The 13670-nt window shown below is 34.0% G+C and overlaps 1 protein-coding gene and 1 long non-coding RNA gene across 2 annotated transcripts; one reads left to right on the top strand and one right to left on the bottom strand.

The window, feature by feature from the left end:
- Positions 1-2886: 2886 nt before the first annotated feature.
- On the top strand, positions 2887-5099 carry LOC132645808 (flavanone 3-dioxygenase 3-like). Its single transcript, XM_060363014.1, has 3 exons — positions 2887-3378; positions 3967-4214; positions 4328-5099. The coding sequence occupies exons 1-3, from the start codon at positions 3133-3135 to the stop codon at positions 4899-4901; spliced, it is 1068 nt and encodes a 355-aa protein (XP_060218997.1). The 5' UTR covers positions 2887-3132; the 3' UTR covers positions 4902-5099.
- LOC132645809 (uncharacterized) lies at positions 4243-12731 on the bottom strand. The gene is made up of 3 exons (XR_009584187.1): positions 12599-12731; positions 6843-8092; positions 4243-5245 (listed from the first exon to the last, which is right to left on the bottom strand). It is a non-coding gene; the product is annotated as an uncharacterized LOC132645809 (long non-coding RNA).
- Positions 12732-13670: the final 939 nt, after the last annotated feature.

Below are 13670 nucleotides of genomic sequence, written 5' to 3'. Positions count from 1 at the left end.
ATTGTCGCGGACCAAATAATGTACCTGTAACAGAAAAATCATTTGAACATATAGAATTTACAGATCAAAATGCACTGTATCTAACCTGCAACCTAACAAACCTTTGCAATCAATTTGCCATCCCAGTTTTAAGGTTAGCATCACCGCAATAAATGATGCAATCAGATGGTGACATATTACACCTTTCTGGTTGCTATTCCATAAATTTTGGGACTAACAAATAAAAAGAATACTGTGGCAATCTTCCCATGAACATGGGAGCCCACAACCACCCAAGGCGGATTTAAAGCGAGTTTAATTTTAGTGATCAACCATATACACAAATATAATAAGATTAGGATAAATCTGAACATACTAATTCACATACATATACATATAGTATGGGTGTATGTATGCATGTATTTTGCGTTCGCATCCATCGTCAAACACAAGATTCCAGTTGTGTAGCATTCAGACCCGATAAATTCTTAGAAATTCAACTACTTATGCTGTTACAGGTAGAAATGTTCAAGGTAATTAAACAAAAACATCAAATGAAATCAATCAAATTGATGTAAAACATCAATGTGTGACTTAATTTGCTAGTATCAGTATTAGACACAACGGAAAATATTTTATTTGGTTTAGTATTAAAAAAAAAAAAAAGTTGAACCAAATTCTAACCAAGCCAACAATATACCGATAAATATATACTACATAAAAATAGATATTTTATGAACGTTCATATACATATATTTCATGATCTTTTGATTTAATGGACCTAGGTCCTATGTGGTTTAGGATCTTTTTCTGATAGTGATTGAAGAGTTTGTTTAAAGTTTAAAGAAACTTTGGTAATTAAGTTGATGCCGTCGTGTTAAACGAGTTATTGTAAGTATGACATGTTCACTAGTCTTGATTAATTATTTTCCGTCGGTGGAAGTTTGTGAGTTTGTGTACTTGCTTCATTTTATTTCCTTTCTTTCAGTATTACTTTTTTTATTCTTCCTCTTTCATGGGAAACGGGACGGAGAGCGAAAGGATAAAAGAAATCATTATTGTGTGTAACATTGTGACACTGAAGTTACTATCTTTGTTAAAGAAGGAAATAGAAAGTGTAGTGTTGCGAACTTACTTATAAGGAGATTTTATAAATAACAAAAACATGTTCGATCATGATTCGAATCATCTAATATTTTCACATTCGAAGTTTAGAGCGTTAACATTTAATTTAGAAGGGTTGAGCTGCACATATAGCCACTCTGAGGACCCTATTTAAAGCATAGTCAAAGTTCATAAGTTTTAAGAAGTGTAGCCGCTTAAAGTCAGCCTCAAAGCATAGTTAAAGTTCATAAATTTTAATAAGTGTAGCCTCTTCAAAGTCAACCTCAGACTCGTTGAAGTTTAAAATTTCAGATATACGAATCTTAAGTTGTTATCTGAAGTTTCACGTTTTGCGTGAAGTTTTTTCTAAAGTTTCACCCAAATGTCTAAAGTTTTTGTGCCCAGTGTCACCGAAATGACTGAAGTTGACGACATTTCCTTCTTCGTTCTTAAACTTCTTCAGCTTCACTTTCAATCCAAACCTCCTCAAATCGGCTCAAAAGCTTCCAAAGTTCGAATCTAGCTTCACCCAACTAATTATTTCAACAAGTTTTAACAATACTCAAACAATATATTTTTTACACATTTTGAATTCAACTTCCCGAACCATGTTTTTCAGTTGTCAACAAAGTTGGTCCTAATTTCTCCTTCTCAGGTTCAAGTCACAAACAACAAAAGAATATCATCAGTTCAACCTACGAATTTTCAGCTTCAAAACGAAATATAAACTTCAATGCTTCGAACCAAAGCGCACCGTGAGTTTTTTATGGAGTTTTTTGTAGAATCCAACCAGCGAATTAACTTTTTAATCACTATTTAAGCTTCAAATCAGTGCAATAAACAAGGAATTATACAACTAAGAAAAACGGTGAAGGAGCACGCAAGCTTTTGTCTGAAATTTGCCAACACTTGCTACAAGCTAAATATAAAAACTGAATTTAACTTAAATAGCAAGGTGGAAATTGGTCAACACAATTTTACGGTTACAGGAGTGGATTCCATGAAAAACACTATTTATGCGATCATGCTTCAAGGACGGTCTAATATCCTATCTGAATTGTTCATCATTTCCCTTTGTATACAATAGAAAATAACGTAACGTCAGGAACTTGTTTATATCGTACCAACGCGACCAGTGGCGGAGCCACGTAGAGCTGAGGGTGTTCGGATACCAGTGGCGGAGCCACATAGATCTGAGGGTGTTCATCCGAACCCTCTCGGCAAAAAAAAAACACTATATTTACAAGGTTAAAATTATTTTATATATATATATATATATAGTAGATGTTGGAACCCCTTAGGATTTTTCGTATATTTATTTTTTTATATTTTAAACCCCTCAGCAGAAATTCTGGCTCCGCCACTGAACGCGACACCTAGTAGCAGTATATTTTTCATTTGTATCACAAAGTAAAGAGATGAGGGGTAAAAAAAGGAAAGAAAAACTGACATAAGTTGAAAACGAGAAAAATGATTAAACATTTATTTATTTTAATTTGTATTATATTTAACAAACCAATATAATTTGACTCAAATAAAACCATGAACCAAAAAAAAAAAAAAAATTCAAGACTCCGAAGTCCAGAGTGCTTACATCCGCAACAAAGGCAAATGGCATGCATACGTACGCCACGTTAAAATATCTGGATAACCAATCTCCCTCATAGCGCGTGGGCTCACACCCACCTGAATCTAACACTGTCTCTGTATTCAATTACATTCTGGATCTTTTTTTTTCCCCACCATATCCTGGATCAACTTGTGAAACTAACAAATTACCATCATCTGGTATTTTCCAGCCTCCAAAAGTAATAATAATAAACAATATTCATCGTATGACAAATCATGTAATTATGAGCGTAACGCCCGCCTGTATACACTTTTATCCATCGCTTATAGCCATGGTATCATCACATAACTACACATATTCATTGCATATCTGGATAAATTATTTTAAAAAGTAAAACAAAAAAAACTTTCATATTTTTCTGCTTATAAATAGGGAGACTTTAAGTTGTATTTGAAAACCTAAGAAAAAGGACGTAATAAATGGATACAATGAAAGAGAGCTCAGCTTCACCAAATGGTTCATTTACTAGTGCCATGACACATAGTGAAGAGGGACTAACCTATGTACCCAAATGTTACATTCTTCCACCATCCCTACGCCCTGATGGAACCCTGTCTAGTACAGGCCTGCCAATTGTGGATCTATCCTTTCTCCGAGACCCTCTCCTTAGGCCTCGAATAATCCAGGATGTACATCTGGCTTGCAAGGAACTAGGTTTCTTCCAGGTACTTACTGTCATGTCATGTCACCAGCAATAATGTACTAGAATGATATAGTTTTATCTTATTTTGTTACGTTAGTATACATAAAGTTCCTCATGCTGATACAATTCAAGGAAGAACAATATGCACCCACCAAGATGTCAGAGTCCCCAAAAGTAGATAAGTATTAAGCATCTGTAAATCAAGAAACAGAGACGCATCTAGGATTTGAAGTTTGTGGGTTCCGATAATGATTTCAAGTTAATACATAATCATAATTGGGTTCACAGTAAAATATTTATAGATATTTAATGAATTTCTTAATACAGATACGAGTCCCAGAAGCTCACGGGTTCACGTGAACCCAAAACTTATAAGCTAGGTCCGCCCCTGTCAAGAAAAAGAGACGTCGTCATGCAGCAAGCGCAGTAGGGTTCTAGGCTTTATCTCCTCCTCTCTTCCCATTATTTGCAGTTCTAAGCATGGTTCTAGGGTTCTAGATTTCAGATACATAGCGGTTTAATCGGTTTAATAGGAAAGAGAATAAGACGTTCTTTACTAATTCAAGCTGGACGTAAACTAACCGCATGCATGCAATAAATGACTTTGCAGGTAGTCAACCATGGAATTCCATTGTCAGTCATGAAAGATGCGTTAGATGCTGCGACTGAGTTCTTCGATTTACCAAATGAAGAGAAAATGCATCTCTTGTCTTCAAATGTTCATGATCCCGTAAGGTACAATACCAGTCTAAATGATGTCAAAGACAAAGTATCCTTTTGGAGAGACTTCCTCAAGCACTATGCAAACCCAGTCTCAAATTGGATGGATTTGTGGCCATCAAATCCCACAAGTTACAAGTAAGACTTGCATTCTTTACTGCATATGTTTCATCTGAAAGATTTCTGATTCATATCTTCTCATTGTTCAAGAATAATATAATTTCGAGAGCCTAAAGCAGTTATTCATGCAGGGAGAAAATGGGAAATTACACAAAGGCAGCACAAAAGTTGCAGGAAGAACTCATGGAAGTGATATTTGAGAGCTTAGGACTAAACCCTAATTACTTACATGAAGACATTGCCGAAGGCTCCCAGGTCATGGCCGTTAATTGCTATCCAGCATGTCCTGAGCCAGCTCTTACACTAGGCTTGCCACCACACACAGATTATGCTTTGATATCCATCATTCTTCAAAATCATCAGGGCTTGCAAATAATGGACCGAGATGAAAAGTGGCATCCAGTTCCATTCATTGAAGGAGCCCTCATTGTTCAGATGGGAGATCACATGGAAGTATTGAGCAATGGTCGATACAAAGGTGTTGTCCACCGAGCAACAGTTAACTCAGAGAAAAAGCGCCTCTCCATTGCGAGCCTTCACAGTCTAGCTTTAGGTAAGAAAGTAAGGCCTGCACCAGCGCTTGTGGATGAACAACATATCTTGTCATACAAAGAAGGAGGATTCAGTGATTTCCTTGACTTCATCTCTGGAGAAGATATTGTGGAAGCAAAGTACATAGACAAATTAAAAATAAATCCCTGCTGATTATAGTACATGGACAGCAGAGCAGGAAATACTGGAATTCTCATTTTTACACCCGTAAAACCCCACATCCTACAATCTGTGTTTGCGGTTGTTAAAATCCAAAGGCATATAACCAGTAGCCATCTTTAACTATCTACTTTGTTATCATTGATCAGAGCCTCTTCTTTCTTCAAGGTTTTTTTTTTTTTTTTTTTTTTTTTTGGTTAAACAAGGGCTCTTCTTTCTTCATGCTAGGAGGCCTCACAGTAAGAATCAAATTTGGAACAAATTTACTAGCCACTTCATCTTAATTAAGTTTCCCGCAAGGCAGCTTATGATCTAAGGATCCATAATTTTTGCACCACCTACAAATTAAAATGCATCATCAGGATCTTCAATAGATCCAATGTGGTTTATCTCAGTAAGCTAATATCACAGACTTCAGCAGATACAAGCCAGCAACTGGAAATTCAAATAACTTCCAAATCAAAAAGTATTTATAGCATTCAGCACATTTCTCCCAGTTTAAGTCAAATGTAGGTCATACCACAAGTTTAGAACTCGAGCCACATTCATCGCTGGTAGACGCACTTATTGGGAGCATGTGCTCTCACACAAGGTAAATTTTTTATGGTAAATTGACTCAAAGAATTAGTTAAGACATTAATCCTTCAAAGAACATTATATTGATTTACAACCGAAACCATATAAAACAAAAATCGCCTTCCAACAATATATTCTGTAACTATAGCAGAAATAGCGAGCATAACAACTGCTCTGATATAAATATTATTTTGTTCTTCCTGGTTTTGTGTTGAGAAGTTTCCACTGTAAGCTAAAAGGGAAGCATGGCTTCGAAGTCAAGTACCACCAAGACTTGAACAGTTGTCTCCGCTAGGATTTGAACCTGAGACCTCATGGTTCTCAATCCACATAATTGATTTCTAATTGCACTAAATGGCTAATCATCACCTTTGTTAATCAGATGACTTGGCGATACTTTCGACTTCCTAAAAGGTTGTTTCCATGCATCATTACAATCGGTTGTTAATGTGAACACTTGCAGTTTGTTTATCTTAATTACTTCCAATAATTCCTTATATCTATACATGACATATAAGATTTAGTCATCGTTAGTTCATAACTCAAGCTGATACTACACTTTTTTCCTTCATAGAGTGACAGGTTATCCTCCTTTGAAAATAAGCATGAAATATCCTCATATCTCGTTTAATAATTAAAAACATCATCTTTGGCCTGGTGGCAATTGACTTGAGCCTTGGGGTACTCCCTTTCAAGATCTCAAGTTCGAAACCTGCTGGGTGCAAACAATTTCTGAGGGCCATCGGACTGGGGAAACCCTGAATTACCCGTGGTGCACTTGCGGGAAACTCCTTGCCGAGGGCCTGTGCACCCCCGGGATTAGTCGGGGCTCAAAGAGACTCAGACACCCGGCGCTAATCAAAAAAAAAAAAAAAAAAAAACATCATCTTTGCCCTATTTTTTCTTAAAGAGAAATTTGACCTTGATAATTAATATAGATGGCAGAATTTTCCTCCCTTTTAGGCATTGTTTGACCCCAACTTCCTTTTTTGTCCTGTGTAAAAAAATTCCAAAGAGGATAACAAGTATTCACTTTCCTCCTCGATCTAACTAAGTATTTCTAATTTCTTCAGCACTGAAGCCTACAAAATTCAGTTTATGCCGCAATTTTAAGTATTTAAACGAAATTATCCCAATTTAGTCAGTATTATAAATTAGTTACTAAAACAAAATCAGCTACATGAAGTTTATGCCAAACCGTTTGCTTATAATCTCAAAACATATGAATAACAACAAATAAAAGTTGTAGATTGACATGAATCTCGCTATAATTAGTAAAGACTTTTTTACACACAAAACAAAAAAGAATTAGAGAAAAAACCAACAGATTCAAGGCAAAAAAGCGCGGGAAACACTTACAAAGGGAAGTGAAAAATAGAAACTCTCAGCCTTTTATACGTTTCTGTGTCCCTACCGCTAAGCCTCTTCTCCATTGAAGTTGTGATTTTCAATTTTCTTCCCAGGGGAATTTCAGGGAGAGGGGTGGACTGATTTTCTACGCCACGGCTCTACCGTATGCCTTTTCATTTGGGTTCCTTAGTTTGTCACGTCTTTCTATCTGACGACTCACAAATTATAAGCTTTCGTACTACCTTTTCAGTTTTTCCAAAGACCAATAATAATTTATTTATTTATTTTCAGTGGAGTGTGGTTCAAATACGGGTTTTTTAAAAAAATTAAAAAAAAAAGTCCTAATCTTTTCAAAAACTATTTCTCAACTTGCAGTACATTGTATTCCGGTCAACGTTGTTCAATTAAATTTTATTCTCTGCTTAATTTTTTTTTTTAAATGAATTTATGTTTCTTTTACAATAAATCAACTTCCCATTAAGAAAAGAAAATAAAACATTTGGCGTAAATTTGAACAAGCGCGGAGCACAATAAAAATTCAATTCAGTAGGTTTGAACTAATTCTTATATTTGTATTGAGAAATTTATTTATTATATATAAAAAACTTAATCAAAATAAATAAGTACAAAGAATTATGATTAAGAACTAATAAAATTAAAATACTGAATTTGTTTCTGTCAATGCCAAACTTGATCATTTCATTGATCCATCCCATCTCAAAAATATTTACGTTTTGTCAAATTAATGCCTCTAACTTGTTCTAAAACCCACTTTATATATCAAAATTTCATTAAGTATTAGTAATATATTTCATTTCGTATTTAGAAACTATAAAAAGATGACAGAAAGGAAAAGAAAAAAAGGCTAATAACGTAATGGAACTATGTAAGATAAAATTACTAAAGTGGTTAATAGTTAAATGTCATTGTATGCTAGACGATACTCCTTAGACCAGAGGATATAAAATTGTTTTCTAACTTTAGACTCTTATAAATTGAAATTATAGGAATATTATCAACGCAAAGAAAGTTCTCAAATGTCAAAACGCAAGGAACGTTCTCAAATGTCAAAATCATATTTTTTTGTTAAAAATAAAATAAAATTTGGAAACTTCTTGGAAAGAAAATAAAAAGAATGTCAATTAGGAGCAGTGCAATTTGTAGGCAATGGATATTGTTGTAGAGAATCATTCCCTGGAGTGAGCTGGATACAGTGGGATTGGCACTAAGATCCAAAATAGATGCTTCTTATGCTTCACCTGAAAAATGCCAAATTCTGAGAAGATACGTAGAAAACCACAATAAAATGCCACTAACTTCCAAATACACAAGAATTCTAAAATACACAAAGCCACGCAGATTCATGTAATAGTGAATTAGTGATGATACTAAAACTTTCACTAAAAGAATTTAAAATATAACTTAATAAATACATGAAAAAGTTAAAATAATTAAATTGTTATTATTTACATAAAAAATAATTTTAATCTTATACATACAGATTTTCAGAAAAAGAGATTCAGATGAACTCCTTACTCTTTCTAGCAACGCATCTTATAAGTATTTTATACACATTATACAATGTAAACCATTTAAAGCATATATCAGCTAATTAATATATAAGACACAGCTAGAACAAAGAAAAAGTTGCAATATTGTGTTGGTCTCTTATAAATTAGAGTATAAACCACGGTAAAATACCGCAAGTGCGAATTTATTTATACAAATTTAAAAGAAAACGAATATAGGGTAAATTAATATGAAATAATGCTTCATAGAATTTTTTTCCCATTTAAGGAGAAATTATTATTCTATGTTTTTCTTCAAGTGGAATAATCTTTTCCCATTCTCCCACTGGCTGATCAAACATCTTTCCCCAGATATTATATTTATAAGTAGGGATAAGGCACTGTTACCCCCCTCAACTTGTACTAAATTTGCTAGGACACACCTTTCCTTTCAAGGGGTCCTATGACCCCCCTAAACTATATTTTCCCGTAATTATTTGCACCTTTTGTGCTGACCTAGACTGGTGCGTGAGATCAAATATGTGAAGTGCGTAGGAGGTAAAAAAACATAATTTTTCACGAATGGAAAACTGCCACGTATCATCACAAAGCTTATGTGAAGACCCATAGTGTAAAGTACACTACATCCTTTTTCCGTTACCAAACAGAAATACTAAAAGGAAATGAGACATTGCATCGGCGTGGATTGTATCAATCCACAGAATTTACCATTACTAACGAACAAACAAATGGATCTTTTTTTACAATTGAAACTTGACAGTAACATTGCGGTAACTTTATAAATTTATTTTTCTTTCAGCAACTTCTTATCTTGAGAAAAAACTGTTGTCCCTTCCCCAAAACAATCTTCTCATGACTGAGTTATTGTCAGACTTTGCTGGAAGAGGGCCTTTGCATCATTTTTGGAAAAATGCTAATAGTAGAGTGCTATTAACAGAAAGAGAATGGAATTTTTTCAACATAAAAGGAAAATATAAAAACATACCTGTAAATAATGAGAACAGGAAGTGGCTTATTTTTTAGGAGAAGTGGAAGATCTTTGTGGGGTTGGAAGTCGTGGATAGCATCAATTCTAATCTCCAGGACTGCGCATAAAATACTGAAAATCGAATTACCGAACCGAACCGGCTATTTTGGTATTTCGGTATTCGGGAATTCGATTTTCGATTCGATATTCGGGACTGAAATGTAAAATTTAATATTTCGATTTCGATATAGGCATTTACCATTATACAATTCGGTAAATACCGAATACCGAAATAAATACCAATAAAGCCTAAAGGAGTAAAGGCCCATTGTAAAAAAATTCCTAGTCCAGCCCAAATCACAATAGCATAAAGGAGTAAAAATCAATACCCAACCATCCGTTCACACTAAAAATCCCTAACACTGTAACACAAAAGCTCCCCAAGTCTGGTAATCCCTTTCACGGTATCATCTCGCCGCCAAGTCTCTTTTTCTTCAATACCCATCTCGAGCCATCTGTTCTTCAATTCCGTGGAGAAGATAAAGGAAGGTAATGGGCTGATTTTATTTTGCCAACTATTATTGCTGGGATTTTAATTTAATTACTTACAAAATCTTATAATGAGTTCACGACACATATGCGCTTTATGTATTGATTAAGTATCGAGATTTTGCTAGATCTGCCACCGTGTGTGGGGCAAAATCTTTTCACTAGGGTGTACAACTATATTTTCCTTAGAAGAATTTGGGAGGGGAATTGGAGTACTCACATTTTCAGAAATTTTGTAGTCATATGGAAAAAAAAGGTAAATATGTAATGCTGATGCATTTGATAGATCACTTGTAAGAGTTTAATGTTGATGCATTTGAAATTCACGTGTAGCTCCAAACTGAAATCCTGAGTCTTTGCACTACAAGATTCTTGTGGCTGTTGGAATGCTTACTGGGATGAAAGGGACGGGGGAGTATTGCCTTTTTCCTATCAAACTAGTGATACATCATACTTACATACCCAAGTTTTCATTGACTAGTAGTATTTAGGATTACTGAATGTTTTCATGTATTTGCCACAAAGATAATTCTACTAACTGGATAATGATGCTAACTTGACAGTTAGATGGTGATGGCTCAGTGCCTCTTTACTGCCTCACTAACTATAACCAGATTGCATCTAATTAGTTCGGTTTAGCAGTAAGCTTGTATATTGAAAATATCTCTTGCACATGATGAATGAATGCAGCTGCTAGCAAAAAAAATGGTATTACCGAATACCGTACCGAATCGAAGTTTGATTTACCGATTATCGAATTACCGAACCGAAGTTTGAAAGTTCGGTATTTGGTATATACTTTCAATTACCGAATTACCGAACCCGAACTTTAAAAATACCGAACCGAATACCGAATGCCCAGCCCTACTAATCTCAACTAAATCTGCACCTTGTGCTTTTGCCTGAAACATACCATTAAGCACTTGCTCCACTGATGTAATAAAATTAAAAGGAAAAGTAAATTGTCTTGGGGACCCACAGCGCGTGTATAACACAGATTGTAATATAACGGGGACACTAGTCCAGGTCAGCACAAAAGGTGTAAATAATTACGGGAAAATATAGTTTAGGGGGTAATAGAACCCCTTGAAAGGAAAAATGTGTCCTAGCAAATTTGGTACAAGTTGGGGGGTAACAGTGCCTTATCCCTTTATAAGTACTTCAATTCGCTCTTGAGTTGAACATATATATTTAATTAATGAAAAAGGAAAAGAAAGAACTTCTATTTCCTTGATCAACTATAAAGAATAACTTACCATATATAGATACTAACTTACCATATATAGATACGTAAAGCTATGAATTTTCCCTCATATGAGATCTAATAAGTTCTTATTAAAGTAGAGTTTCTTCCTTTAAATTACTAATTAAGACAAACATATCAAAATTTATCAGCTATGGTATCCCATTGCAACACCTACCAACTAATAAAAATTTGTTTATTCCAAAAGCATATTTCAAATTTAAAATCTGTTTAAATTGAAAGAAAGTCATGATTAAATTACATATTTGGAAAACAGAATGTATATGCAAAGGGAAAAGCATAAACTTGTGTAATTGGCTGCTTTTATTAATAATTATCAAATAAGTCAAAAATCAGAAGGAAATGAAGGAAACAAATAGGGAAAGTACTCAACCGAACTTAATTGCCAGTTAAAATTAAAAGAAAGATATGAATTTTCCCTCATATGAGAATTAAGTTCTTATTAAAGTAGAGTTTCTTGCTATAATAAATTACTAATTAAGTCAAACATCCCAAAATTTATCAGCTATGGTATCCCATTGCAATACCTACCAACTAATAAAAATCTGTTTATTCCCAAAGCATATTTCAAATTAAAAATCAGTTTAAATTGAAAGAAAGTCACGATTAAATTACATATTTGGAAAACAGAATGTATATGCAAAGGGAAAAGAATAATCATGTCTAATTGGCTGCTTTTATTATTAACTATCAAATAAGTCAAAAATCAGAAGGAAACTAAGGAAACAAATACGGAAAGTACTCAACCGCACTTACTTACCAGTTTTACATTAAAAGAAATTATATCCAGGAGAATATATATCTCAAGTGGAGTGTACGATTTATAAATATACAGCAATTGAAAGAAAGCTCTCAAGATTTTACTTCAAAAAAAAATTAGCAGGATTTGTTTATTAATTTGGCAGCAAATTAAACTTCAAGTTCAAAGATAAATTGTGTAGAAACACGGCAACATTGAGTTATTAACATTAAAATTAAAGAAGAATATCGATGCCTCGATTGGTTGAAGGCTAGCTCACTTGATGAGCTCCCTGCCTTTCGCACTTGAAGTGGATCCCTTTCCCTTTCCCGGACGTAATTAAAACAAACAAACAAAAAAGACATCGTTATTATTTTGAAAGCATCCGTATTCCACAACCTTAGAGGAAATGGAAAAGAGAAGAGCATGCATCTCATGTTTTGTTAGAATAAAATGTTAGAAATGGAAAACTAAATTAATTCCCCATCAATAGTGTGCATCCCCTTCCCCTGATATAAGAAAAGAAAACGTCCATATATTATTTTGAAAGCATCCATGTACTAAAACCTCAGAGGAAATGGAAAAGGGAAGAGATCATGAAAGAGTAAAACGTTAGACATGGGAAATTAAGTTGTGAATGCATGTCTTTGTTACTATCATATATATACTCTACATTAAAAGGCCAAAAAACATGCCAATTCCTGCATGCAAACGTACCATGCATAATAGCTATCCAGTAAAGCCACTGCTTCGCAAGAATCATCTATCTTTTGCAGGATTTATCAACTTTGAATGCTGCCTAGTATGACTATTTTGTTTCCTTCTTCTTCACTATGTTTTTCTCTCCACCAATATTCACCTACAGTCCTACTCTCATCACAAAGAATTTATATATATAGGCAGATGGTCTACTCTTAGTTTGTACAAAAGTACAAGCCCTACCCCACCAAAAGAAAACAAAACACGCACAAGGGGAAAAAAAAGGCGGGGAAATACCCTTTTTTGTCCCCTCCTCTTTACCTATCAAAATATTCAGATACAAGAAATATTCCATTCATTTCATTTTTATATATCTTTATTAGCTTGACTCATCACAAAGTTTAATAATATAATGAAAACTTTTTAATCTTGAAATTTTAAACTAAACGTATGTATAACATACCAAAAGTACCATTTTGTATCATGTTTTTTTTTTTTTTTTTTTTTAACATGTTATGCCATTTCTTATAGGGTCATTAAGATATAATAAATTTTAAAATTAAAACTTTACTAAACATGAAAAGATAACTTTTTAGCTATAAATTGAAAACGAAATGGACATAGGTAATTTAAATAGAAAAAGGGAACGGATTGAGTACCATGTGTAAACGGTGCGTGCTTACGAAAGAGTTGAAAATGATGGCTACATACTGAAATTAGCTAGATTCATGCATGTTTTTGGACAATATTTCAACATAATGTCCTTTAGTGCGTCATAATAAAAGGGTACTAGTGTTCATTGTATTATTGTTTTTTGACAAACTGATGAAAACCAGCAGATTTACAAAACAGCTGCATGCCTTGGTGCATATTGCAGTTTATTGGATTTCTGTGTCAAAGTGGTTGTTTTGGTTGCAACTTGGTCACGTGTAGACAAGAGGATCTATAACTTTATAGTATGACCATATCATCTCTAAATATGGCATGTTCTTTTGCTATTAATAACGATTTTTGTTATGCCTAGCTCATATGCATGAATACCACTTTTCCTGCATTAATTATACCTATTAGATGTTTTTAGTTTCAGTGA

The sequence above is a fragment of the Lycium barbarum genome, chromosome 6 (assembly GCF_019175385.1).
Source record: "Lycium barbarum isolate Lr01 chromosome 6, ASM1917538v2, whole genome shotgun sequence".
Lineage (NCBI taxonomy): Eukaryota > Viridiplantae > Streptophyta > Magnoliopsida > Solanales > Solanaceae > Lycium > Lycium barbarum.
Note: the sequence above shows the minus strand (reverse complement) of the source record. Positions and strands in the feature narration are given on the sequence as shown.

Excerpts from the sequence above, each read along its gene's own strand:
- LOC132645808 (XM_060363014.1), top strand. The coding sequence starts at position 3,133 with ATGGATACAATGAAAGAGAGCTCAGCTTCACCAAATGGTTCATTTACT. Across the intron at positions 3,379-3,966 it reads AGGAACTAGGTTTCTTCCAG|GTAGTCAACCATGGAATTCC; the intron begins GTACTTACTGTC and ends ATGACTTTGCAG. Across the intron at positions 4,215-4,327 it reads TCAAATCCCACAAGTTACAA|GGAGAAAATGGGAAATTACA; the intron begins GTAAGACTTGCA and ends TTATTCATGCAG.